Raw genomic sequence first — 25,224 nt, 5'->3', positions numbered from 1 at the left:
ACTGAGTAGGAAGGAAGGGAATGGTTGGGTCGGGAGCTGCAGATCCAACAGACGGGAGCGAGGGTGGGTTCAGATCCGGGTGCGGCTATGGATTTGTCTCATGGTTGGAGGGGGGAATGAAGGTTTTTGTACCAGATCCATCTTCTCTTGTTTCGGATCGGATCAATCTGAGCTACTCGACGTAGTATTAGAGCTCTTCAGTGATCTGAGGTCAGATCGGGGCTCTGATCGAGTTATGTCGAGTTGTCTCAGGGGGTTCCCCTCGAGTTTGGTGCGGTGGAGCCGCGGATCTGAAGGTGGCGGTCTCGATGAAGTCTGTGGTTCGGGCTAGTGTGGTGGCCTCGATCTGTTGCTCGTTGCAAGGTGGCGGAGGTTCTGACGGAATAGCGGCTGTTCGGACGGAAGCAGGTGGTGAAGCGGTCCTGGGCCACGGACTGTGCCTGGGCTAGGGTGGGCTTCGGATATGGGGGAGCTTATCTGGGCCTATTTTTAGCCGTGGGCCGGGTCGTGGTGGTCATGTCTGGGCTGATGCATCTCCTGTTGTTTGTTTTTCTGTTTTGTTTTAGCTTGTTCTGTTTCTTGTTTGAATTATTGTTGACCATTTGTGGTCTGGTTGGTGCCTCATTACTAAACACCACTGACCGAGTGATGACGTTGTTCACCTGCATTTATCACGAGTATTCACTTCTCAGGAGTCGGAGCTGACTCGAGTATTTGTTATTCCTTCTTGGGTTAGAGCCACTACCCAGTTAGTACGCCGACATTTCCTTACCAACGATGTTGGCACTTCGTCGGATTTTGAGTCTTCTTGGTCGGTATGACCATTTTCTGTGCCTCATGGTGTACAGGAGATCTGGTAGCTCTATTTGGAAGTGGTGTTCAGGCCTTTTGGTCTGACCTTGTTATAAGTGGTCCATTAGTGGCCTTGTTTGTAGTATTCATACCACTTGTAACTTTTTCCGTATGAATGCAATTATTTGATCAAAAAAGATATACAAGTATCGTAAAAACTCGTGTCATAACAAATAAGGGATCCAATTTCTATGATATCCACGTAACATTGAGGATACTCGTGTTACTTGTTAATTGACGTGGATATCTTTATAACCATTAGATTACATTGAGGTTGGAGATTTGGGAAATTCTACAGTACCTGCATGTATGTGATACACTCATTTACAGATTTGACAACAATTTTGTTGTCATTGTGGTAAATAGAGTTTTTTTTTGGGTAATTTTAGTTCTATTAGAGGTAATTACTCCACCTACGATATTTTTACAAGTTTATGAACAAATTGTTGTCGATGTGGTAACTTGGTTCAATTATATATAAATGTGTAAAATAAATGTGATAACTTTGTTGTCAATGTTGTAAATTTAGTTCAACTAAATTGTAATTTTGGTTCAATTAGATGTAAATGAGTGTATGATAAGCATCCAAATACTATAGACAACCCCTAGAGATTTTATGAACTTCACGAAATTCATGGTTTGCTCACTTTAGAGGAGCCAGATCCATCTTTTTACATGCAGATTAAAACAGTTTAAAATTACAGAAGATGAAGTTGGTTTAATATATGCATCGTTGATATACTAGTATGGAGAGCTTTGCCTTTATTAATAATTGAGTAACGAATACGTATCATTGTGACTCATGTATTATGTATATAGAGCCGAATCAGCCGATTAAGTTTGACGTGATATTTTGTGAATCTGTGCGGTGATATATATATATATATATATATATATATATATATATATATACAGTCCGGCTACACTAAGGACGTCCTTACCTAGCCTTAGGTACGGATTTCCGGTTTTCACCCACTTTCCGATCACATTTTCACATCTTAACCGTTCAGTTTTTAGGTTCTAATGTATAGATCACCTCTGCAAATTTTCAGCCAATTTGGTGATCGTTAAGGCATCAAAAAATGCAATTTACCATTATAAATACGAACGGTTCCGGTTCGACAGATTCGGTCCGTTCGTGTAAATTGCAGTTTTGGACGCCTTAACGATCACCAATTTGGCTGAAATTTTGCAGAGGTGATCTATACATTAGGACCTAAAAACTGAACGGTTAAGATGTGAAAATGTGATCGACAAGTGGGTGAAAACACAAAATCCGTACCTAAACCTTAGGTAAGGACATCCTTACCTGAGAAAAATCCTATATATATATACACACACACACACACACCATGTGGCTGCCTTGCAAGTAGGCAAAGTAGAAAAACAGAGTTGTGAGTTGAGACGCGCATCAATGTATATATGCACTGTTCCTGAGATTTTTCTCTTCCACTTGCTTAGAAATCTATTCTCAGATCGATGAGTCCGGCCGACAGATAGAATTCCCTTTCACCAGATGGTCGTTCTTTTTATTGAATGGACCAGAATTAATACTTCAATTTCAAGCTCAAAGCTACTTAGCTTCAGCAACACTACGTACAGAAAAAGAAAGGCGCAGAAACAAGTTAACCAAGTACAAATCCAAACAGGACTCGCACTACAGTCGGGCCATGCCAGAAGTTAATTTGCTGAGGTTGGTTTGATTAATATCCCAATTGACCTAAAAGGCTAAAACGAAAGAGGTCGAAATTAAAAGCCGAAAGGGCATTTAGAGCTAAAGAGCTCATCCAATATTGCTGAAGGAGATCTCTTCACAGAAATTAGCCAACTGATGAATATTGCAACAGAACGAATATATGTGTATTTTTATTTCCAAGTTAATAGCTTGTTGGATGCATGCAAATAAGTAATGCATTAATGTTTTTTTATTGAACTCATCTCATGTGAAAATAATATAAATGAGGTTTCATACAATGCGTCAATGTGATTGCTTAGAGTGCATGTGGATATATTATCTATGACTTGATAACTCCAACATAGGACTTCACTACCGATCCAATCCACAACTTTCCGTTGTGTTCTTCAACCTCACTAATGGACTCAAGCGTCGGACCACCCTCTCCATCTAACACCTCCATTACGTTTCCTTGTTCATCAAACTTCACTCCCACCGGATCTTTCGTCAACCACAAGGATGGAGAAGTCTGGTTACCCTGTAATCCTCTTAGACTATTGAGTGCAGCCCAAAATTCACCACTGTTGGTCCTCTTAATGTTATCGGCTGGCCTTTTCAGTTGAGAGAAGAGTTCTACGTCGTGAGCTTTGGGTCCTCGAAGCCAAAGCTTGAAGATTTTGAATGTGGCGGATTCGGCTACTAGGAGGAAAGAACTGTCCTTGCTTAGAGCCACACCATTTGCAAAAGCCAAGTTATCGAGCAACACAGTCACCTTCTTTGTACAAGGGTCGTATTGCAATAACCTTCCGGTTTTGTCACCGGTGGCAATTGACAAAGGCCACAACCTTAATTTGGCATTGATCATGATGAGAAGAACAATTAGAAAAATTGTAAGCCAATTAAAGAGAACACAAAAGGAACTTTGAACTGCGCGCATCAGGTTTAGATCGACTACGTACTAATTATAGGAAGAGTAAACCGAGAAGAAGAATAATTAATGATGGTTAATATATAGTACCTTTTTTTTTTCGATTGAATATATGGTTAATATAGTACCTTCTTTGGTAAACTGTGCTGGTGTCTGTAAAATAAACAATTCCACTTTGACAATCAATGTCCAGAGCATTCAGAAAACGGAAAGGGACTCCATTTAGGGAAGTGGCAAGTTGTTGAGGACGACCACCATTGCGACCTATCTTTAACAGCCCGAAGTAGGCATCTGCTATATAGAGTTCACAAGTTTTTGGGTTGAACTTCAAGCCTAGTGGCCTTCCACATATTGGTTCAGTCGTATTATCGGTTGAACCATCACATATTTTCCTTGGCCTGATTGATAATACAAACTAATTAATGTCGGTAATTCAGTTTTTCCTAGACCAAATTTGAAATGTAGAGCTTGACGTATCATTTATTTTTATTTTTATCTTCTTGCTCTCAAACATCATTTAAGCACTTGGTTGTAGATTTTAGACTTTAACTTGATAGTTAAGAGACTTTTCGATATAAGTTAATCTCAATTTCTATATCAACGCTAATATTTGCAACCGACCAACTAGCTAGCTAGTGGACTTTCATATATAAACCCCAAGTGCTTAAATAAAGTAGTCATATATGCAAAAGTCATCTTGTGAATAAGTGAAAAGAATATTGCAAAGAATCTGGTGTTTATATTTAAAAAAAGAGAAGTCATGAAGATAGCTTGCCTGGTTGGGGAGGTAAAGGCAAACTCCGTCCAGCCCCGGCAAGGCCCTTGCCATTTGAGAATTCTTCCATCTGACACTCCAACATAAGGTCCTTTTCCACGGCAGTCGAACGCAATGCTTTCCGGACCAACTACGCTTTTTGGGAGCTCGATCTGATGGTAATTTGTGAGGTTGACAACAAAGAAAGCTGATGATGATGCTAGGATTAACGAAAAGAAGAACAAGAGTGAAAGAAAATGTAGCTTCATGGCTAGCTATGAAGATTTTCTTGAGAGAAACAGAATGTGGCTCTCTCAAATCTGATCTGAATATGATGAATTTCTAATAACGTACGATTTTGGAGCTCCCCAAGTTATATATAGAAATATAGAAGATAAATATTACAGGCCAGCTCAGCATCTAATTTACAAAACGAGCTAATGTAGAGACGTGCATATGACTTCTTCGATTTCATGACCTCAAAGAAAAGTGACTTGATAACTACAGTATCAGGAAACAAGCTATAACTAAGAAGACTGACAACCTAACATGCAAAGACGTTACCCTAGGCCATGTTTGTTTCCCGGAAAGTGGGCATTGGGAAAGGAAACACTTTCCTTTCCTGCGTTTGGGACAGCCAAGGAAGGGAAACACTTTCCCAAATGAAAGGAAAACATGAGGGAAATTGGTTCCCTCCCCCCCCCCCCCCTCCGGAAACACTTTCCCAAAGGAAAGGAAATTGATTCCTTTCATTTCCACCAACCAAACATGGCCTGGCCTAATTGCTGATGATGTGAACCAACTCTAGACGTCAATGTAATTTTGAGACAATGATATCTTGTAAGTCAAGCTAGCTAATTTGTAAGACATAAGAAAAAAATCCATGTTATTTACAAAAAGAAAAATAAAGCCCCATGGACGTCGTGAGAGCTAGATCAATTTTTTTAAAAATATTTTATTTATTTATTATTATTATTTTTTTATAGTAGAATAGAGATTTAGTTAGATCCCAAGTTCAATACATCCCTATGTGCTTGCACCCTAAAGGCCTAGATCAGTGGTCAAGCAAGTAAGGGAAAATGGGTATCATCCACTAGATCGTACATATAATTGAGATTATTTCCAGTGCCTACAGGACTATATAAAGCTGTAAACTCACTGTACACAAAGTAAAATAGTTTAAATCTCCCATCGTCAATGCACTCAATTGTTGTACTCCCAGATATCCTTTAACCTGGTGTACAAAAGACCTCATAGTATGTAGACTGAGCTAGCCATAAGTATGCTAGCAACAACCACTCCAAAAAGAAGTAACTCGACTAATATAATTCCACCAGGATCCCAAATGTGATACTTGAAAGAATAGGAACTAGCCCGATTAGTCCAAAGTGAAACCCAAAATTGAGCCCAGATCCAAATAGCCCTCCAAATCACTTTTGACACCCAAATCGGTTTGGGTATCCCATTTGCTTTAGATACCCAAAACTGTTTAAGGGTGCCCCGGTTGATTAAGGGCTAGATATATGCTGTACACATACATGATTTATATACTATATTAGGTTATATATAATTTCAGAAATTACAACTTTGTCTTGAATTATACTATATTTATCATTAATTTTGACGTAGAATGGATGGGAAAGAGAATAAAAAAGTAGCTTGATCGTGAAAAATGAAAACCCGGTTTAATGCAGATTTGGCATTTGGTGTCAAAATTGTGATTGCAATACCTTTGTGAGAAGGGAACGGAGTCAGGAACAAAACTCGTCGCATTGCCACAACATGTGTGCTTTCTGGGGCTTTCGGGATCGTTTTGAGCCTCAAAACTGCAATTTACTATTTTTCAGCATTTTAGGTTTTCTAGTTCAATTTGGATTTGTTTTGTTTTAACCTGTGGGCTTTAGGGTTTCATTGTTAGTCGCTCTAGGGCTTCTTTTCTCATATATAAGCAACCTTAAATGGCTGCATAACCTATTTTTTAATCATATTATCAATCAAATTGAGAGTTTCTCATATATCTCTGGTAGAGTCCAAAATTCTTGCTTTAGGGTTTATCGCTTGTAAACCTAGGTTACTTCCTACTGCATCAAATTTACTCTCGTTTCTTTGTTAATTTTTTTCAAATCAAAAGTTCAAAACAATCGAGCACAATGACATTGGTTTGCGAACTCTCGAAGCTAGCATTTGATCACTTTGTGTATGCATAGTTTGCCTAGAAGCTAGGGCCTTAGCCACAGTATGTAGGTTAGCCAATTGCCTATTTCCCCAACTCTTAGTCAAAACAGCTCTATTAAGTGGTTGTGTCACTTGTGTGTGTGTGTGTGTGTGTGTGTGTGTGTTATGGGAAGCAAAACAGTAAAAAATACCAAAGCCATAAGCAAATCAAGTGGCCATACTACATAAATTTATCAAGAAAATAGCATATAGCTCCTCTTTGTTGGAGATTGTCTGTCATTCCTACTGCTTGCTTAACTGTACGTGTAGGTCAATGTAATAATTGAAAGATAACAGAAAGAGAATAGAGAGTTTGTGGAAAACCTCACACAGAGAGGATCAATTGTATTGCTAATTATTTATATTACACCAGATACATGTATTAAGGAAAGTATTAAACACATAGATTTACAACGAGATTACAGAGACTAAGCTTAGGCATCAAGTAGACTTGGCCTCCAAGGCTAGAATCATTTAGAGGATTCTGACGTGTTCTTCAAGGCACAACGATTCTAAACCCTAAACCCTATTCATCACACCCCCGCAAGCTGACGGGGCGAGCACGCAGAGGAAGCTTGGAGAGCAAGAACAAGAAACAAGCAGTAGACAACCCTTTGGTAAGTAAATCAACAATCTGGTCTTGTGTACATAAGTAACCAACTTGAAGCTCATTAATCACTTTCTCACGCACATAATGATAAGGGCTAAATACTCGTTACTCCTCATACTTTTGCATGAAAAACAGTTTAGTCCAAAATTTTAAAATTAAACAGTTTAGTCCTTATTCTTTCTAATTCTCACACAACAGGTCCTAAAATGACTATTATACCCCTCACTTTTTTTTTTCCTCTCTCTCTCTACACACACACACATATATATATATATATATGTGTGTGTGTGTGTGTGTGTCTATATATATATATATATATGTATGTATGTATGTATGTATATATATATAGAGAGAGAGACAGAGAGAGAGAGAGAGAGAAAGAAAAAAAAAGTGAGTGTGTAGAAACCCGCCTCGGATTTCACCCTGAAATTCGAAGTGGCCCTGCGGGGCCCACCTTAGAAGAAATTCTACCAGAAATTTGGCAGAACTTCCTCTGAAAGTGGACTACCCAAATCTGTAGAAAGACAATTACACTTCTAATACCAAACAATATACCAAATAATATACAAAACCGATTAATATGCTGGACAAATATTATGATAAATAAGTAAAACATTAATTCGAGAAATAAATGCATGCATCATTACTTAAAACAAAAGTCCACTCACAGTACGATTTAGGTGACCACGCATATAGATTTCTTCATCGAGCAGTAGCTCGATACGTTGCCCAGTACACAACTATAACTCGTAAATGACGATTCGAAAATAAATACTATCCTAAAACAAAACTCGAAAACCCTCGCACAAATAATTCGTCCAATATCTGATATCACATCGGAAACAACCCAAACTTTCGACAGAACTCCCCTAGAAGTAGGCCCCGCAGGGCCACCTCGGATTTCAGGGTGAAATTTCGGGGTCGGTCCTGCCGAAACCTGTAGGTTGCCGTATATACACATCCTCAGAGAGATAACCATGAAGGAAAGCATTTTGAACATCAAGTTGACGAGTAGGCCACCGAAAGCTCACTACAATTGCAAGAATAAGGCTAATGGTGGAGTGTTTAACAACGGGACTAAAAGTTTCATCATAGTCCACACCCTCTTGTTGATGAAATCCATTAGCCACTAGACGAGCCTTGAAGTGATCAATAATACCATCTGACTTGCGTTTAATGCAAAACACCTACTTATTAGGTAACACATTCATCCAAGGCTCAAGAGGAACTAAATTCCAAGTGCCAGCACGTTGAAGAGCATTGAATTCATCGTTCATTGCTTGACGCCAGTGTACCTGTTTAACAGCTTAACTATAACAAGAAGGCTCAACCAAATCAGTAGAAACAGAGGCATGAAGTGCATATTTGGGATTGGGCTTCCTTATATTATTTTGACCTCGGGTAACTATAATGCGAGTAGTAGACAAACCTGGATAACCCTCTTGAGGTGTAATTGTTGGAGGTGGCTCAGAGGGTGGAGCAGAAGATATAGAGGGGGAATAAGGAAGGGAATTTTCTGGTAGAGGTAATGGAGAAGAGTCGAAGACGACATGCATGGTGGTGGAAGGGTCATTGGGCAGTGGTGGAGGAGTAGAATTGTTGGGTTGAGAAGGTAGAGGCAAACCTACAACATTTGAATCATAATTATAAGTAACAACCTTTCTATTAGGATTACGACTTACGAGTGTATACCTGAATAGGAGGTGTGGTAGTGACATGAACTCCAGAGGAAGGGACACCCCCGTGGTTGAAGTACCAATGGTTTTACGAAAGTGAAACATAGTTTCATTAAAAACAACATGGCGAGACAAATATACTTTTCCTGTAGACAAATCAAGACAACGATACCCATGATAGTTTAAAGAATAACCAAGAAAAACACATTGTTTAGAACAAAATTGAAGCTTAGTAGAGTTATAAGGATGAAGATATGGGTAGCAAGCACACCCAAACACACGCAAATAATCATATTTAGGAGAATATTGAAAAAGCTTTTCATAGGGTGAAATATTATTCAGCACTCTAGTTGGCAAACGATTGATAAGGTAGAGAGCAATGTTAAGAGCATCAACCCAATATCTAGTAGGCATGGAGGCATGAGCAAGAAGTGTAAGTCCCGTATCAACAAGATGGCGGTGCTTGCGTTCTGCAAGTCCATTTTGTTCGGGATGATGAGGACAAGATATGCAATGATGAATGCCTTTAGAGGCAAGAAAAATTTGCAATTTGTTTAAGTAAAATAGATTCGAGAGAGAATTGTAGAGAGAGATGTGTATTATTATTGAGAATAGGAGCCCTATATATAGGGATTACAAAGTACTAGTTCTAATGTTACAAGGAATACCAATCCGTGTAGGATTGGGAAATCTAGAACATTCTCTCCTATTGCTACTCCTAGTTTGATAAGGCACACTAAATCGATATTCCTTCAACACTCCCCCTTGTGCCGCTTCAAACTTGGTGGTGACGCTTCATCCGTTGCCTCGTTAAAAACCTTGCCAGGTAACAAAAACCCTGTGGGATAAAAATAACCCTGGTCGAAGGACAAAAAGAGCACAACACGTCCTTCACTCTTCGAGATCGAACATGTAAACATCATAACTCCCCCTGATGTCGATATCTCCCCCTGATTGCTACAATCGTGGGAGTTCAGATATCTTTCTCAATCCGATGCTCTTCACATGTTTCTCGAAGGTGGATTTAGGTAACGACTTAGTGAATAAGTCCGCTACATTATCCTCTGATCGGATTTGATTCACTTCAATCTTTAGAAGTGATTGTTGTTGCTAATTATAAAAGAACTTAGGCGATATATGCTTGGTGTTGTCGCCTTTGATGAAACCTAACTTCATTTGTTCAATACAAGCTGCATTATCCTCATAAATGCATGTAGGTTCATCTGTGGTAGACTTCAAACCACAACTTCCTTGAATATGTCGAATCACAGACCTTAGCCATATATATTCACGAACGGCTTCATGTAGAGCAATAATCTCTGCATGATTCGAGGAAGTAGCAACAAGGGTCTGTTTTGTAGACCTCCAAGATATCGCAGTGCTTCCCATGGTAAAGACATAACCAGTTTGGGAGCGACCTTTGTGAGGGTCAGAGAGGTACCCTGCATCAGCAAATCCCATCAAAACATTGTTGTCGTTTTGATGGAGGGGAATAGGGTGAGGCCGGCCACCATGGGCGGCGGCGGCGCTGGAGGTGACAACATGGCCGACAGTCATGTTATGGACGGCGGCTCCATGCCTAATGGGGTCCGATCCCATTCTTCCGTCGTTCCTCGTCTCTCTGTAGGGATAAAATAGGTCCATATCAATCGTACCTCTTAGGTATCGAAAGATTGTCTTTACACCAATCCAATGGCGGCGTGTTGGCGCAGAGCTATGTCGAGCTAACAAGTTCACTGCGAATGAGATATCCGGTCTTGTGCATTGAGCTAAGTACAATAATGCGCCTATTGCACTCAAATAGGGCACTTCGGCCTCTAATGGTTCTTCGTCCTCATCCCTTGGACGAAACGGATCTTTTCCGGGCTCAAGACTACGGCCGATCATGGGAGTACTCGCAGGCTTCGCTTTATCTTCATTAAAGCGCCTTAGGACCTTCTGAGTATATGCAGACTGATGGATCAAAATCCCATCACTACGGTGCTCGAGTTCTAAACCGAGACAAAACCGTGTTTTCCCAAGATCTTTCATCTCAAATTCGGATTTCAAGTATTTAGCAGTTTCCTTCAACTCATCTAGAGTTCCAATTAGGTTCATGTCATCGACATAAACTGCTACGATTGCAAATCCGGAACTTGTTCTCTTAATGAACACGCATGGGCATATTTCATTGTTAATATATCCCTTCCCAATCAAGTAGTCACTTAGACGGTTATACCACATCCGTCCGGATTGTTTTAATCCATATAGTGAGCGTTTTAATCTTATTGAAAACGCGCTCCGTGGTTTAGAGCCACTTGATTTGGGTAATTGAAGTCCATCTGGAACCTTCATATATATCTCTGAATCTAGATCCCCATAGAGATATGCTGTAACCACATCCATAAGCTGCATGTCAAGTTTTTCGGAAACTACCAAACTGACAAGGTAGCGGAACGTTATAACGTCCATTACGGGAGAATATGTCTCCTCGTAGTCGATTCCAGGGCGTTGTGAGAAACCTTGCGCCACAAGGCGGGCTTTATATCTTACTACCTCATTTTTCTCATTACGCTTTCTAACAAAGACCCATTTATGGCCAACAGGCTTTACACTTGGGGGTGTCTGCGTTACAGGCCCAAATACCTGTCTCTTTGTTAGTGAATCCAATTCAACCTGGATCGCATCTTTCCATTTAGGCCAATCTGCTCTTCGTTGACATTCTTCAACAGAGCGAGGTTCGATATCATCATATTCTATAATTCCTTTTGCAATATGATATGCAAATGCATCATCAATCGCCATAGAATTTCTATCCATCATCTCATGTACACTAGTGTAATTTATGGAGATCTCTCTATTCTCTGGAGTTGGTTCTGACATTGGAGCGTCCCCCAATGATGTCTCTTGGACATAACCATAGTCCGGAATATTCTCATGAGATGGATTATTCACATCGATGATTAATGGATTATTGTGTGCCAAAGTCGCTTTCTTTCTTGGGCGAGAATCCATCGAACCTATGGGCCTCCCGCGCTTCCTGGCAGGAGCCGTGGGCCTAGCCATAACGTCACCATCACTGTGAGATGGGACGTTGGCGCCATGCTCATGCATTCTTGAGTTGGCGTCATGTCCTCTACTTTTAGGGACATCAATCCTTGCAGGCACGTTTGCAGCAGGTATGTGTGATCTCGTCACTTTAGCGATATCAGAAAACGCATCAGGCATCGATTCTGCTACGTTCTGAAGATCGAGAATTCTCCGCACTTCAATTTCGGACTGTGCGGTTCGGGGATCAAGATGAGACAGAGTGGGGACAGACCACGACAATTCCTGTCGTTCCTGTTGAACATTGATGTTCTTATCTCCCCCTAACGACGGGAAGACTGTCTCATCGAAGTGACAATCCGCAAATCTAGCGGTAAAGAGATCGCCTGTCAAGGGTTCTATGTAGCGGATAATCGTTGGAGAATCATATCCAACATAAATGCCTAATCGTCGTTGAGGACCCATTTTGGTGCGCTGTGGAGGCGCAATAGGCACATAAACTGCACACTCAAATATGCGTAAGTGTGAGACATCAGGCTCATACCCAGTAACCATCTGGGACGCAGAGAAGGGTTGAGTGGCAGTGGGCCTCAGACGAATAAGCACAGTTGCATGCAATATTGCATAGCCCCAAGCAGAAATAGGGAGATTGGTGCGCATCACCAATGCTCGAGCAACCATTTGTAGACGTTTAATGACGGCTTCTGCGAGACCATTTTGGGTGTGAACATGAGGAACTGGATGTTCAACATCAATCCCAATGGACATGCAATATTCATCAAAAGTTTTTTATGTAAACTCCCCAGCATTGTCTAATCTTATAGACTTAATAGGATGATCAGGGTGGTGAGCCCGTAACTTAATTATTTGTGCTAGGAGTTTAGCAAATGCAGCGTTCCTTGTGGACAATAGCATGACATGCGACCAGCGTGTCGATGCATCAACCAATACCATAAAATATCGAAATGACCCGCATGATGGTTGAATAGGTCCACAAATATCACCTTGGATTCTTTGCAAGAATGGTATATTTTCTTTAGGGTCCTTTGCATAGGATGGTCTCGATCCTAATTTTGCTAAAGAGCAGGCTTTGCAGAACGAATGATGGGCTTTAGAAACAACCAATGAGGATTTTGGTTGAGCCACGAAGTCACAATTGACTTTAGAAGCAAAATGTGGAGTAGAAAGAGCATTGGTGGCGTCAATGCCACCTTGAGGCCGCAGGGGGACGGCGGCGCCGGCCAAGGATGGCCGGTCCTGGGGGTGAACGGCGCCGTGAGGCGCAGGTGCTCTTTCGGTGTCCAAAATCCGATTTTTACTTCTTTTTGTTCTGAAAAATGGATGTCCGTGTGAAGTCTTTAATATACGGATCATCATGTCACGACCTGGGTGTCCCAAACGGTCGTGCCAAAGCCTATATGTGTCGGAATCCCATAAATCATCTCTCATGACATGGTTGGATTCAATGACTCGAATAGTGGTTACATACAACCCACTAGAGCGACACATAAGTTTCTCTAAGACTCTTTTATGTCCGTAGTCATTAGAGGTGATGCAAAGGAACTCTTGTCCATTCTCACAATGTGTTTCCGCATGAAAACCATTGGCTCTTATATCTTTGAAGCTCAAAAGGGTTCTTTCTGCCCTAGGAGCATAAAGAGCTTCGGTGACATTTAAAATTGTGCCATTTGGCAACAGAAATTGAGCTGGTCCTCGACCATGAATCAATTGAGATGATCCAGCCATCGTAGTCACAGAAGATCGAGTAGGCGTCATCTCAAGAAATAACTGCCTATTTCGAAGTATGGTGTGCGTAGTAGCACTATCCACGAGGCATTCTAGCTCTCCGGGAAACATACTTGAAATTAATAAAGTTCAAATCAAAATCGACACTTTATTTCAATGAAAGCCAATGATTTCGTCAAAGTTTCTAAATTTAATCCAAAAAAGGATAATCAAGCTTAGACAAGTAGTAGTTTACTCAATCCGTTTGGTAATTCCAATTTGGTTGTGACCAGGTAAGGTAAGGCGAGATTTTGGTGGAGCATTGCTCACTTTTAAAACCGTTCTCTCAGTTCAAACCTTGCCTAGACATCACAATTACTCTTGAGTACGCCTAGTGAGAAAGAGTTATAACCACTGTCTTTGTTGATTGTTTCCAAATTTTTGGATATGGATTGAAACCAATTAATGACGCTTATATGGTCAGATTTTTATGCTTACGAACGCTCTTAGTCCGTAGCCTACGAACGCTCTTAGTTCGTAAAAATCGATGCTCACGGACGCTCTTAGTCCGAAGATTACGAACGCTCTTAGTTCGTATGTAGCGTGAATCCCCATGATTCCGCTTTTAGCAAATCGAACACACGTTACAGAAATGTGGGATGTAGAAGAAAGGATTTTGTAAGTCCCCGGAAAAATTAAATTTTGAATTATAGGAACTTCAAAACTTACTCTTTTGAATACTTACTTGTATTTGGATCACGCGCGTGTCGATGCAGGCGTGTAGGATTGCAGGTGTGCTATCGATCCTGGGTCGAGATTGCATATGTTACCTTAATCCTAAGCTAGGATTGAAGTGGATGTTCGATCCTAACCTGGGATTGTAACTTGTTTACAATCCTGGTCGTGGCTAATGGCTCGGCGGTGCTAGGCTTGTGTACTAATGGGATGGGGCCGAGAGTGTGGCCGGCAGGTTGCGTTGCTGGCCAACGGGGGCTACAAAACGTAGCTAGGATGCAGACGCTGCAGGGGCAGCAGGGTACACAAGCAACAGGGGCTGCGGTGATGCTGCAGGGGCAGCGATGCTGAGCTGCAGGCACGTTGTGGGACGCGGTAGGACTGCGGGGCTGCTGCAGCGGCAGAGGGCGCTGCAAAGAGCTGCAGGTGCGCGGGAGCTGCGGGGCAGCAAGCACACAGGTGCGCAGAAGCTGCTGATGCAGCGTGTGGAGCAAGGCTGCAGCGGACGCAGAGGCGCGTAGCGCGGGGCAGCTGGGCGCAGATGCTAGCGAGGCTTAGCGAGCAAGGCGCGGGAGCGTGCGCACGGGGGCGCAGGGGCACGTGCGGGGCAGGCTGCAGTGATGCTAGCACGGGCTAGGGGCTGCGGCAGTTTTGGCGATATGAAATTCTTTTCGGGTTTTGGCTTTTTGGCTTTTGTGGTTGGGCTCGTGCTGATAACGTGTTTAAGTAAAATAGATTCGAGAGAGAATTGTAGAGAGAGATGTGTATTATTATTGAGAATAGGAGCCCTATATATAGGGATTACAAAGTACTAGTTCTAATGTTACAAGGAATACCAATCCGTGTAGGATTGGGAAATCTAGAACATTCTCTCCTATTGCTACTCCTAGTTTGATAAGGCACACTAAATCGATATTCCTTCAACACAATTCACAATTAAGATACTCACCCCCTCCATCTGTTTGAAGGTATTGAATACTACTAGAGAAAACGTTAGAAATATAAGCATGAAATTTAATAAAGAGTGAGGAGAGACTTCACTTTTTAACTTCATGGGAAAAATCCAAGAGTAGCGAGAAAAATCATCCACAAAAATAACATAATATTTGAAACCTTGAATGGATAAACATGATGAAGACCAAACATTCGAATGCACTAATTCAAAAGGTTTATTGGAAACGAACTCTGATAGTCTGATAATTGAAAAGGCAACTTTGTGCTTTTACCTAACTGACATGACGAACAAAAACTCAAAAGAACTAGGCAATGAAGGATGACCAAGTCTTGAATACCAAAGTTGAGCATTGACACGAACACCAAGAGAAGCGAAGAAACGACCAGGAACACGACCTTGACCAAGATGAAAAAGGTAGAAACCATTGTCACTCCTCCTGTGGAAAAGCGTCATTCCCGTCTGCGAGTCCTTCACACAAAAGAAATCTGGGTGAAGCACAAAATAACAATTATTATCGAGAGAAAATTTATGAAGAGATAAAATATTGGTGGCCGGAGGCATGCATCTGGACAATGAAGGACATTATTAAGTTAAAAGGAAGTTAAGGGGGAAGAAAAAGTAGTAGAACCTATATGTTTAATGGGCAAACCTGAACCATGAGCAACACCACCAACATTATCAGGGCCGCGATACTCGTGAGGGTTGGCCAAGTTAGACATATCTGGGGTGATATGAGCATTCACGCCACTATCTAATAGCCAAGTTCTGGGGGAAAAACGAGAAGATTTTTGAGCAACCATGGCACTAAGACGATGAGTAGGAACATGCCCTTCATAAGCAAGATTCAAACGGCTAAAGCAATCCACGGCAGAAAGACCACCACGTCCACATATTTGACAAGTGAGGCGAGGAGTCTGAGAAGTAGAAGCACCATGAAACTGACTAAACTGACCACCATGTTGAGTAGAAGAGCTGCCTTGAGAAGGACCAGGACCAAGAATAGAGCCAGTGCGACTGCTAGAAGAAAAACCACGCCCACCAATCGTAGGCATAGAAGGAAGCATGTGTGAAGAAGCACGACCTCCAGATTGAAAACCACGACCACCACGTCCACCACCACGAGGACGAGAGGCAACTAGAGCCGTTGCACCAGAATCAACCAGAGAATTTTGAGCATTAAGCCTACGTTCAGCACTGAGTAACAAGGCTTCAAGAGTATCATATGTTATAGGTGTGTCTCTGGCCTGAGCAGAACTAACAGTATTCTCATATAAAGGTCTCACGTTATTCATGATAATTGCAACAAGATCATCATCAGAAACAGGGTGGCCAGCAAGAGCAAGATTATCAGCAACAATATTCACCTTATCAAGATAATCAGAAATAGACAAGTCACCTCGAGTAGTACGAAGGAGTTCACTCTGTAATTGGAGAATTCGATTATGAGATTGAGAAGCATAACGTTTTTCCAAAGAAGACCAGGTAGCACGAGATGAGGGAGAGCGACCCACAATAGCATGAACTGAAGGCGTGAGGGAGCCGTTAATCCAGCTAAGGACCAATTGATCATTCTGGATCCAATCATCATTGTCAGGGTTCACTTCTTCCCATCAGCAATGGTTTTGAATGGAGAAGGACATTTGTTGGTGCCATCAACAAAGCCAATAAGCGATTTCGACTCCACAAAATATTAGGGACAATCTGTGCCAACTAAAGAGAGTAGTTGGTAGGGTCTGGTTTGATGGAGAGAAGATTAGTAACGGTGGGAATAGCAGTTGAGGAGGAGGATGAAGAGGCCATGGTAGTGACGCTGAGATGTAGAGGGTAAGGGTTGCAAAGGAAAAAAAGAAGTGTTGTTTACTTTAGCTTTGTGACTCTGATACAACGAAAGATAACCAGAAAGAGAACATAGATCGAGGTTGTGGAAAACCTCACACAGAGAGGATCAATTGTATTGCTTATTTATATTACACCTGATACATGTATTAAGAAAAGTATTAAATACATAGATTTACAACGAGATTACAGAGAGTAGACTTGGCCTCCAAGGCTGGAATCATTTAGAGGATTCTGACAAAGATTCTGTTCATCATCAATAATCAACATGCACGCAACGAAACTCAGATTTATATCAACATATGAATTCTAGCTAAAACAAGCCAACACCAACATATGAATTTTCCACCGATCCTATCCACAACTTTCCGTTGTGTTCTTCAACTTCACTAACAGACTGAAGCAACGCTGCCGTACTATCCTCTCCATCTAACACCTCCAAAACGTTTCCTTCTTCATCAAACTTTGCTCCTACAGGATCTCCTAGCAGAGTCCGAGATATTGATCTTCCTCTTCCGTTGTTGATCGCAACCCAGAATTCTCCATTGTTGTTTCTTTTGATGTTATCTGGGAACCCGACTAGTTGAGCAAAAAGTTCCAAGGCATTAGATTTGGGTCCTCGAAGCCACAACCTGAGGATTTTCAGCGTGCCAGTTTCGGCTAGGAGGAGGAAAGATTTATCCTTAGTTAGAGCCACACCATTTGGAAATGCCAATCCCTTGAGCAACACAGTCACCTTCTTTGTACTAGGGTCGTATTGCATTAACCTTCCAGTTCTGTCACCGGAGATGATGGACAATATCCAAACACTATGCCATTGATGAAAGAATTAAAAGAAGAAAATTTTAAGCAAGCTAAAATATTTTTACTATAAATACAAACCAGCTTCATTAATGATAAACAAACTTTGTATAATGGTAAACGGTAAACCAACGTATCCACTTCACTGATTTATTGTTGCATAAAAACTAGTCAACTATTGTATGAAGCCGATCAACCTACGTGTATACAAATCCATGCTTTAATGCTTGTATTACAAACTTTCATAGTCAATGTCTCTGCCTACCTGCTTACCTGGACACTGGAAACCAACAAGTTCATTTACGTACATATGGAGTAACTGTGTTTTTGTGTAATAATTATATATCCAAGTTCAGTGTTATTGAGTAAAGCGCTGCCCAGATCTTCTGATCGATCAACCCAAAATTCAAGCTAGACTCTTATTAATTAACTTTGAAGTTACCGATTGCTTAGATTCCTTCGACTATCTAATTTGACTTGAGCTATAAGTATAAACGCTAGCTGGATCAACGTACGCATCTATCCCAGCTGCTTTGCAATAAGCAAAAAGATTAAAAGAAACAAAGAGTTAATTATGTGTGTGTGTACACAATATATACCTTCTTTGGAAATTAATGCTAGTGTCCGTAAAATAAACCATTCCAGATTCGTCATCGATGTCCAAAGCATTTAAGAAATGGAAGGGGACTCCTCCTGCAGAAGTGGCGAGTTGATGAGGACGGCCACCATTTGGTCCCGTCTTCAAGAGTCCAAAATAGGCATCTGCTATATACAGTTCACATGTTGTAGGGTTAAACTTTAGACCCAGTGGCCTTCCGCATATCGGTTCATTTATCTTGTTGGTTGAGCCATCACATACTTTCCTCTGCCTGATTAAATCAACAAAACGATCAAGATCCGTTCTTTTAATAGAGTGCATGAATAGCTTAAAGACAGCAGAATGCAAGTAATAACTAAGCAATGGTAATATCTGTTAATTAAACTGAGATCCAGTTAGCTAGCTAGCTTACCTATTCGGGGAAGTGTAGCCAAACTCTCTCCAGCCGTTGTGAGGTTCCTCCCATTTGAGAATTCTACCATCTGAAACCCCAACATAAGGTCCTTCTCCACGGCAGTCGAACGCAACGCTTTCGGGGCCGACTACGTTATAAGGGAGCTCGAGTTGGTGGTATTTCCTGAGGCTAGCAATGGAGAAAGCTAATGCTGGTTTGGATGTCGAGGTTGATACTACGATGATCAGTAAACAAGACAGGAGCAAGTAGAATGAAGCAAAAGGAGGAGGGTTCATGGCTGAGAGATTTTTAAGCTGCCGGGTGTTATGATCGAGTACTAGCTTTGGCAGTTATTTATATACAGCTTAACTACGTTTACGTATCATTTCCCAACTACTTGTCTTTATGAGCTTCAAGATGTCTTGAAAATTTAACTTTTAATCAAATTATTTATCGAAACTAACACCATATAGTTATTTCAAACCAATATACGTACATATTGGACCAGTATCGATAATCTTAATCATCAAATGGGAGCGACAGCCTTCAATTCAGTCGGCCCCTGATCTATAATGAACCCACCTCTCTACGTACATTCTGAAAATTTCGTTTCATTAACCCAGTGGATGATTCATGTGTTTTCACATGAATGATATATATAGAAATGTGATTGTTCGTGGAGTTCTAGTATAAGTGTATAACTATATAATGAACCCACCTCTCTGCGTACATTCTGACAATTTCGTTTCATTAACCCAGTGGATGATTCATGTGTTGTCACATGAATGATATATATAGAAATGTGATTGTTCGTGGAGTTCTAGTATAAGTGTATAACTATATAAGACTCATGTGTTGTTACATGAATGATATAGAACTATCCAGAGGTAGATAGACTGGAAATTATTGATAAAGTAATCTGGGGTTCACATCCAAAACCAATTGGCAATGGATGGAGTGACCCAAACCCTTATAAACTCATAGGCAATGTCCCATTTTTCCCATGTGGGATGTATATATTCTCAACAATTATAACATGGTCCCGGATCATAGTACACGTGGTGGTTTGGGGTGACATTATTGGCCCATACTACTTGTAGTTATTTCTGATTGGTTTCTTAATTTAATTTTTTTTTCACCCCCTACATGGTCCCCACTAGATTCGAGTAATATTATTGGTTAGGACCACCACATGACAGTGTCACGTGATACTTCGGAACCACAGAATAATTCCTCGAGACAATGTCCTTTTGGTTGGTGGGATGGCTACGAGTTGAATTAGTCAATTGTGGATGCAAGAAATCGGGATACAACTTCATTTCATACATTTCTCATGCATGAACTAATAAGCACATGTGTAGGTCGGCGCATTAATTTTTCTTATTGAATTATACTATTAGACAAAGGTATGTGCTCGAATTAATGGAAAAAAATCATAAACAGTGTCTGAACTATGACACACTAATAACTTTCATACCTTAATTTTTAAAAATATCAAATTGGTACCTGAACTTTTAATCCCGATTCAACACGCATACCTGGAATCACTTTCGCCATTAACCGCGTTAACTTTTCAAGGGTAGAGTCATCCTTTCACTGTTCATCTTCTACAACGCTCTCTCCTATCTCTCTGCAATCTCAGATTTGTGCGACCGCCAAGCTCTAGTTCTCTATGTGCGACCACCGCTGGGGCTCTAAGACCCAGATCAAGAAATGGGCTAAAGGTAAGAAAAAGAAATCAAGTCACATGCTTTACAAAGTTATCTTATGTTGTCAACTGGTATTATTTGATTAGAAAATGGATGAGGGTACAAGATTAATTAGGATGCATAAGAACTCCCCTTATTTGCAAATTTCTCACTTGTTTACCTCTAATCGATGAATACCCTTCAATCCAAAACCATTCCCATCTCCAACTTCCCTCCAAACCACCATTCCTGCCCAAAGGTCACTGTACAAGTAAATAGCCCCACCACTCCCCACACACTTTATTGTATCCCAACTTCCCTTCTCTCCTATAAACCTCATCCCCAACTCACTAGGCACCTTCTCAACCATCACCCAACTCTCTCCATCACCAAGCTCCCATATACAAACCCCCAAAGTACATGTCCCTCCCACAAGTGTCAGCCTCCCATTGCGCAGAACCAGCACAACAAACTCCAGCTTGTCCGCCATTGGTACACTCATCTCTCTCCAACCGTTCGAAGAAATGTCACACCCCATTAAGGATATCAGAGACCCATATCAAGAAATGGGGTAACCGCAAAATATGAGATTGTAGAGAGATAGGCTGGAGAAGATGAACAGTGAAATGACGACTCTACCCTTGAAAAGTTAATGGTGTTAATGGCGAAAGTGATTCTAGATATATATGTTGAGTCGGAATTAAAAGTCTAGGTATCAATTTGATATTTTTAAAAATTGAGGTATGAAAGTTATTAGTGGGTCATATTTCAGACACTGTTTGTAATTTTTTCCCCGAATTAATTAGATCATAACATGTCGAATTTAATATGACAACCAGGGCCGGCCCTGAGGCAGCCGCCTCAGGCCACCGGCTCCCGGGGGCCTCGGGAGTTTCTATATGTACGTTATATATATATATATTGTTTCCTTTACAATTAAGAGATGGCGCGTTGCTCCGGTGGAAATGTAGTTATCTTGTGTCTTCCCCACCATGGTTCGAATCACAAGAATGGTTCATTTGCTTTTTTTAAATTTTTTTCAATCACCTAAGTGACTTCAGAGGACCCAGATTTCGCACTTTCAGTTTTTTTTTTTTTTCAATTACTTGTTTTAGTTTTTCTTGGACCCCGTGGCCCAGCCAACTTCTTTACACTTTCAGGTTTTTTTTTTTTTCAATTACTTATGTTAATTTTTCTTGGACTCCGTAGCCCAACTAACTTTTTTTTTTTTTCTATTGAAAAAAATATGGGTATGACAAGATTATATGTATTTTCGCAGCTAAAAATGTGAGACGAGCAATGTTTCAGTGATGCTTTAAAAAAATATATATATGTTTAACTAGTTTTGTAATTCAAAAATTTATGTAGGGAGTAGATATTCATATACTTTTGTTTTGGCGAAAAAAAATTTATATGTATATATAAGAGGCCACATTTTAATTCTTTGCCTCAGGCCGTTAGAATCTCAGGACCGGCCCTGATGACAACAATTGTCATTCAATCTTTTGATTGAAAGTGTTAGTACCACAAGGACCAATACTCGGTTAATTTATCCGTTGTAAATTACTAGTCGATCCGGCCTTGTGAAGCTAATCGATCATAGCTTAGCTAGCTCTAATTTACCGAAGCTAGCTCGCTTTTGTGAACCAACCTGCATTAAGGGACATATATAATTTCATTTATGATCTCTGCAGCTGCCTGATCATCGATCTTATCCAGGTACGTTGTGCTGGCATGGGTTGACTTGGTATTAATTTCCAAGACATGCATCTGTCGATAGATTGTAGACTATTGTCCAGGTACAATTATAGTTTGCATAAAGTCTCGAAGAATAAGTCCAGCTGAACTGTTCTTTGTTTTTTTTGGTCGGAACATGCAGAACTAATCATTCTCGACCAACTCGGCCGGGGTTGTCTCGTTTGGCATGTTGAAGGGGTGCTACCTAATTACGGTGAGATTTTACACTTAAATATACTCCTCTCTTTCTTTATAAATGGGATTAGGGGTCTAATTAGAATTCTTGGTCGAGCACTCGAGCTTAATTAGCCTCTTCGGCTCCCTTCCTAAGACCAGGCCAAGCCCATAGACAACAAGATCTCACAGCAGCCAACAAAGGGAAGAAACAACGACGGAGCAAAAAGATCAGGTCCAAAAGAAATCTGCAATCAAGGGAGGCCCAGAGCAGGCCCACAGAATACTAGATCGAACATCAACATGTAGAGAGGATAGATTAAGGCTTAGTTTGGGATTGATTTTGGAACTGTTTTTGGGCTTACGGGATGGTGTTTGGTAAAGTTCCCTAGAAGTACCCTTTACTTCATTATTTAATTATGTCTGTATCAGTTTTGGTTTTGGGAGTTAGGGAAGTCATTTCTATAACAGTGGCATGCATAAATGCGAGTTCTTGCTGATACAATAATGTTCAAATTTTTTGTGGAGATAGTTGATACAAGTATTGCTTCTCACTGGCTTGATGAAAATTGAGAGATTTCTTGGTGAATATGTGTTTCTGTATATGGTGATTTTTACAAAAATTTGAGTAGAGGTGGTTGATATTTTCTTGCGGCAGCTGTGCAACAGACTCTGAGACAAAGAAGAGGTTGCAATCAAGAAGATTGGGAATGCATTTGACAATAGGATCGATGGCAAGAGGACGCTCTGAGATATAAAGCTCGTCAATTCCCATATGGATCATGACAATGTAAAGTCTAAACCTTTTGCTTTCATCCACATATCTGATGTTACTTCCTTTGCCAAAGTTGGAAATATCCAGCTACTTGCCTCTTGAAAATAGTGATCCCTTTTGCTTGAATATGATTGATATTCTTTATATTTACAATCAAAGAGATTATAGGTGTATTGAGTGAGAGGAACCAATCTAACTGGTAGGGCACTCTGGGGTTAATATGATATTGAAATGTGATATGGCTTCCATCTAGTACTTTCTCTTCTGATCCTCCGAAGACTCTGCTAGTCATGTTGCAGCAGCAGCATATGTGGTCAAGTTGTAGTATGAATTATGTAACCATATAAACTTTGATGAGATCAAAGCGTAGATCACTTTAAGTAACATATAATGTTTTTTTGCAGTACTTTCTGTATCAATTGCTGCGGGGATTGAAGTACATACACTCTGCACATGTTTTACACCGTGATTTGAAACCAAGCAATCTGCTTCTCAATGCAAATTGTGACCTTAAGATTTGTGACTTTGGGCTTGCAAGAACTACATCTGAGACAGATTTCATGACAGAATATGTTGTCACTTGTTGGTACCGATCCCCACAATTACTACTCAACTGTTTCGAATACACTGCGGCTATTGATATTTGGTCAAATGAACGTACATGAAGGAGATGGTCCGGAAAGACAAAAAATGGAGGTGTTAAGAAATACAATTGCACAAAGTCTAATAAATGCATCTACTTAGCATTTAGTTGCAAATTTCAAGTAACTTTAGTATATTTGTGTAATGGTTCCCGTTGAACTATGGTCGGGAAATTAATCCAAATATTCTAGACTTATTTTGTGTAATAGTAAAACATAATATGCATATCGAAGGGTTTAAAGTAAATATTTTATTCGGTCCAAGCAAGGGTATAAGGATAATACATGAGAAATTTTTTTTATTTGGTATGGTTACATAATCAAAAAACAAAATTATGTATTTTAGTAGCATATCTTAGCATGTATGACCATTTTGGTAATTATACCCAGCCAAAGCACTTTTGCTTTGCAACTTACCAAACACTTAAAAATTGCTTTTTTTTTTTTTTTTTTCTCACAGCACTTTTAAAAACAGTTTACCAAACACCTTAGCTGCTTCTTCTCACAGCAAGTTCGGAAGTGCTTCCTCTTACAGCAAGTTCGGAAGTGCTTCTTCTCACAACACAGCAATCCCAAACTAAGCCTAAGACTGTCAAGTGTCATATCATCCCGGAAGAGATAGCAAATGTGTACATATGACACCCAAATCTCACCATCAATCCTCAATTTCCATTACTCTCCATGAGGAGGATGAGAGGTTGGAGGGAAGCAAGTTGTCAATACCATTATACCGATGAGCTTCTATTTGCCATCCCTGCCTTCAAGATGTTAACTTCATATATTGTGGATGCCTTTGCTGCACAATGTCTCTTACTAGAGAGTTTGATCATGGTATTTATACGTGTAACTTAAATTTGATCCCTTAATTGTTGAAATGTGGGTTTTTGTATGCGTCCTTTGTGGAGGTTTTTTTCCTTGTACCCCAAAAACAAAAACAAAAAAGCGCGTGCAGAAGAATGCCTATTTTTAAAGTGCTTAAATGTCGTTTTACTCTAAATTTTGAAAAAAATACCTCGAGGATAATCGGATTGATCAAAGTAGCTAATTAAAATGTTTTTTTTTTTCAAAAGAAAATTGGTAAGAGAGTTATGTAAGTTGATCGTTGGCAAAATATCTATACTGCTTGACCAGCATCCCGTGTGTTTCACATAATGGCATCGATCCCTCATTCTACTTGGCCAAAAACACCAATGACCAATATTGCCATGCTTGCAATACACGAAGAGAGTCAATGACAATGACTTCTAGGCCGTGCTTAATTTGCGCGGAAGTCACACTCCTCAGCCGCTCTTGACGACGGTTGTGGCCACAATAATCTTCTCCATATATATGAAGTGTCGGAGCTGAGTATCTCCGTACAGCAGTAGAGTTGCTCCATGATCTTCCACACATCGGTGCATATATTCTTCATGGTTAGGGTCTGGGACCT

General features: G+C 40.4%; 2 protein-coding genes across 2 annotated transcripts; both read right to left on the bottom strand.

The window, feature by feature from the left end:
- Positions 1-2,704: 2,704 nt before the first annotated feature.
- LOC133712074 (protein STRICTOSIDINE SYNTHASE-LIKE 10-like) lies at positions 2,705-4,574 on the bottom strand. The gene is made up of 3 exons (XM_062138149.1): positions 4,231-4,574; positions 3,584-3,853; positions 2,705-3,372 (listed from the first exon to the last, which is right to left on the bottom strand). The coding sequence occupies exons 1-3, from the start codon at positions 4,476-4,478 to the stop codon at positions 2,868-2,870; spliced, it is 1,023 nt and encodes a 340-aa protein (XP_061994133.1). The 5' UTR covers positions 4,479-4,574; the 3' UTR covers positions 2,705-2,867.
- A 12,682-nt stretch (positions 4,575-17,256) lies between these two features.
- LOC133710719 (protein STRICTOSIDINE SYNTHASE-LIKE 10-like) lies at positions 17,257-19,121 on the bottom strand. Its single transcript, XM_062136855.1, has 3 exons — positions 18,799-19,121; positions 18,388-18,657; positions 17,257-17,796 (listed from the first exon to the last, which is right to left on the bottom strand). Exons 1-3 carry the CDS (start codon positions 19,074-19,076, stop codon positions 17,301-17,303), a joined length of 1,044 nt encoding a protein of 347 aa, XP_061992839.1. The 5' UTR covers positions 19,077-19,121; the 3' UTR covers positions 17,257-17,300.
- Between the last annotated feature and the right edge of the window lie 6,103 nt (positions 19,122-25,224).

The sequence above is a fragment of the Rosa rugosa genome, chromosome 5 (assembly GCF_958449725.1).
Source record: "Rosa rugosa chromosome 5, drRosRugo1.1, whole genome shotgun sequence".
Taxonomy (NCBI): Eukaryota; Viridiplantae; Streptophyta; class Magnoliopsida; order Rosales; family Rosaceae; genus Rosa; species Rosa rugosa.
The sequence above is the reverse complement of the archived record's forward strand: the minus strand, read 5'-3'. Positions and strand labels throughout refer to the sequence as shown.

Coding starts and splice junctions, on each gene's coding strand:
- LOC133710719 (XM_062136855.1), bottom strand. CDS start 19,076: ATGAACCCTCCTCCTTTTGCTTCATTCTACTTGCTCCTGTCTTGTTTA. Junction 18,658..18,798: donor GGCTACACTTCCCCGAATAG/GTAAGCTAGCTA, acceptor TGATTTAATCAG/GCAGAGGAAAGTATGTGATG. Junction 17,797..18,387: donor AGCATTAATTTCCAAAGAAG/GTATATATTGTG, acceptor TCAATGGCATAG/TGTTTGGATATTGTCCATCA.
- LOC133712074 (XM_062138149.1), bottom strand. CDS start 4,478: ATGAAGCTACATTTTCTTTCACTCTTGTTCTTCTTTTCGTTAATCCTA. Junction 3,854..4,230: donor GCCTTTACCTCCCCAACCAG/GCAAGCTATCTT, acceptor ATTATCAATCAG/GCCAAGGAAAATATGTGATG. Junction 3,373..3,583: donor AGCACAGTTTACCAAAGAAG/GTACTATATTAA, acceptor TGCCAAATTAAG/GTTGTGGCCTTTGTCAATTG.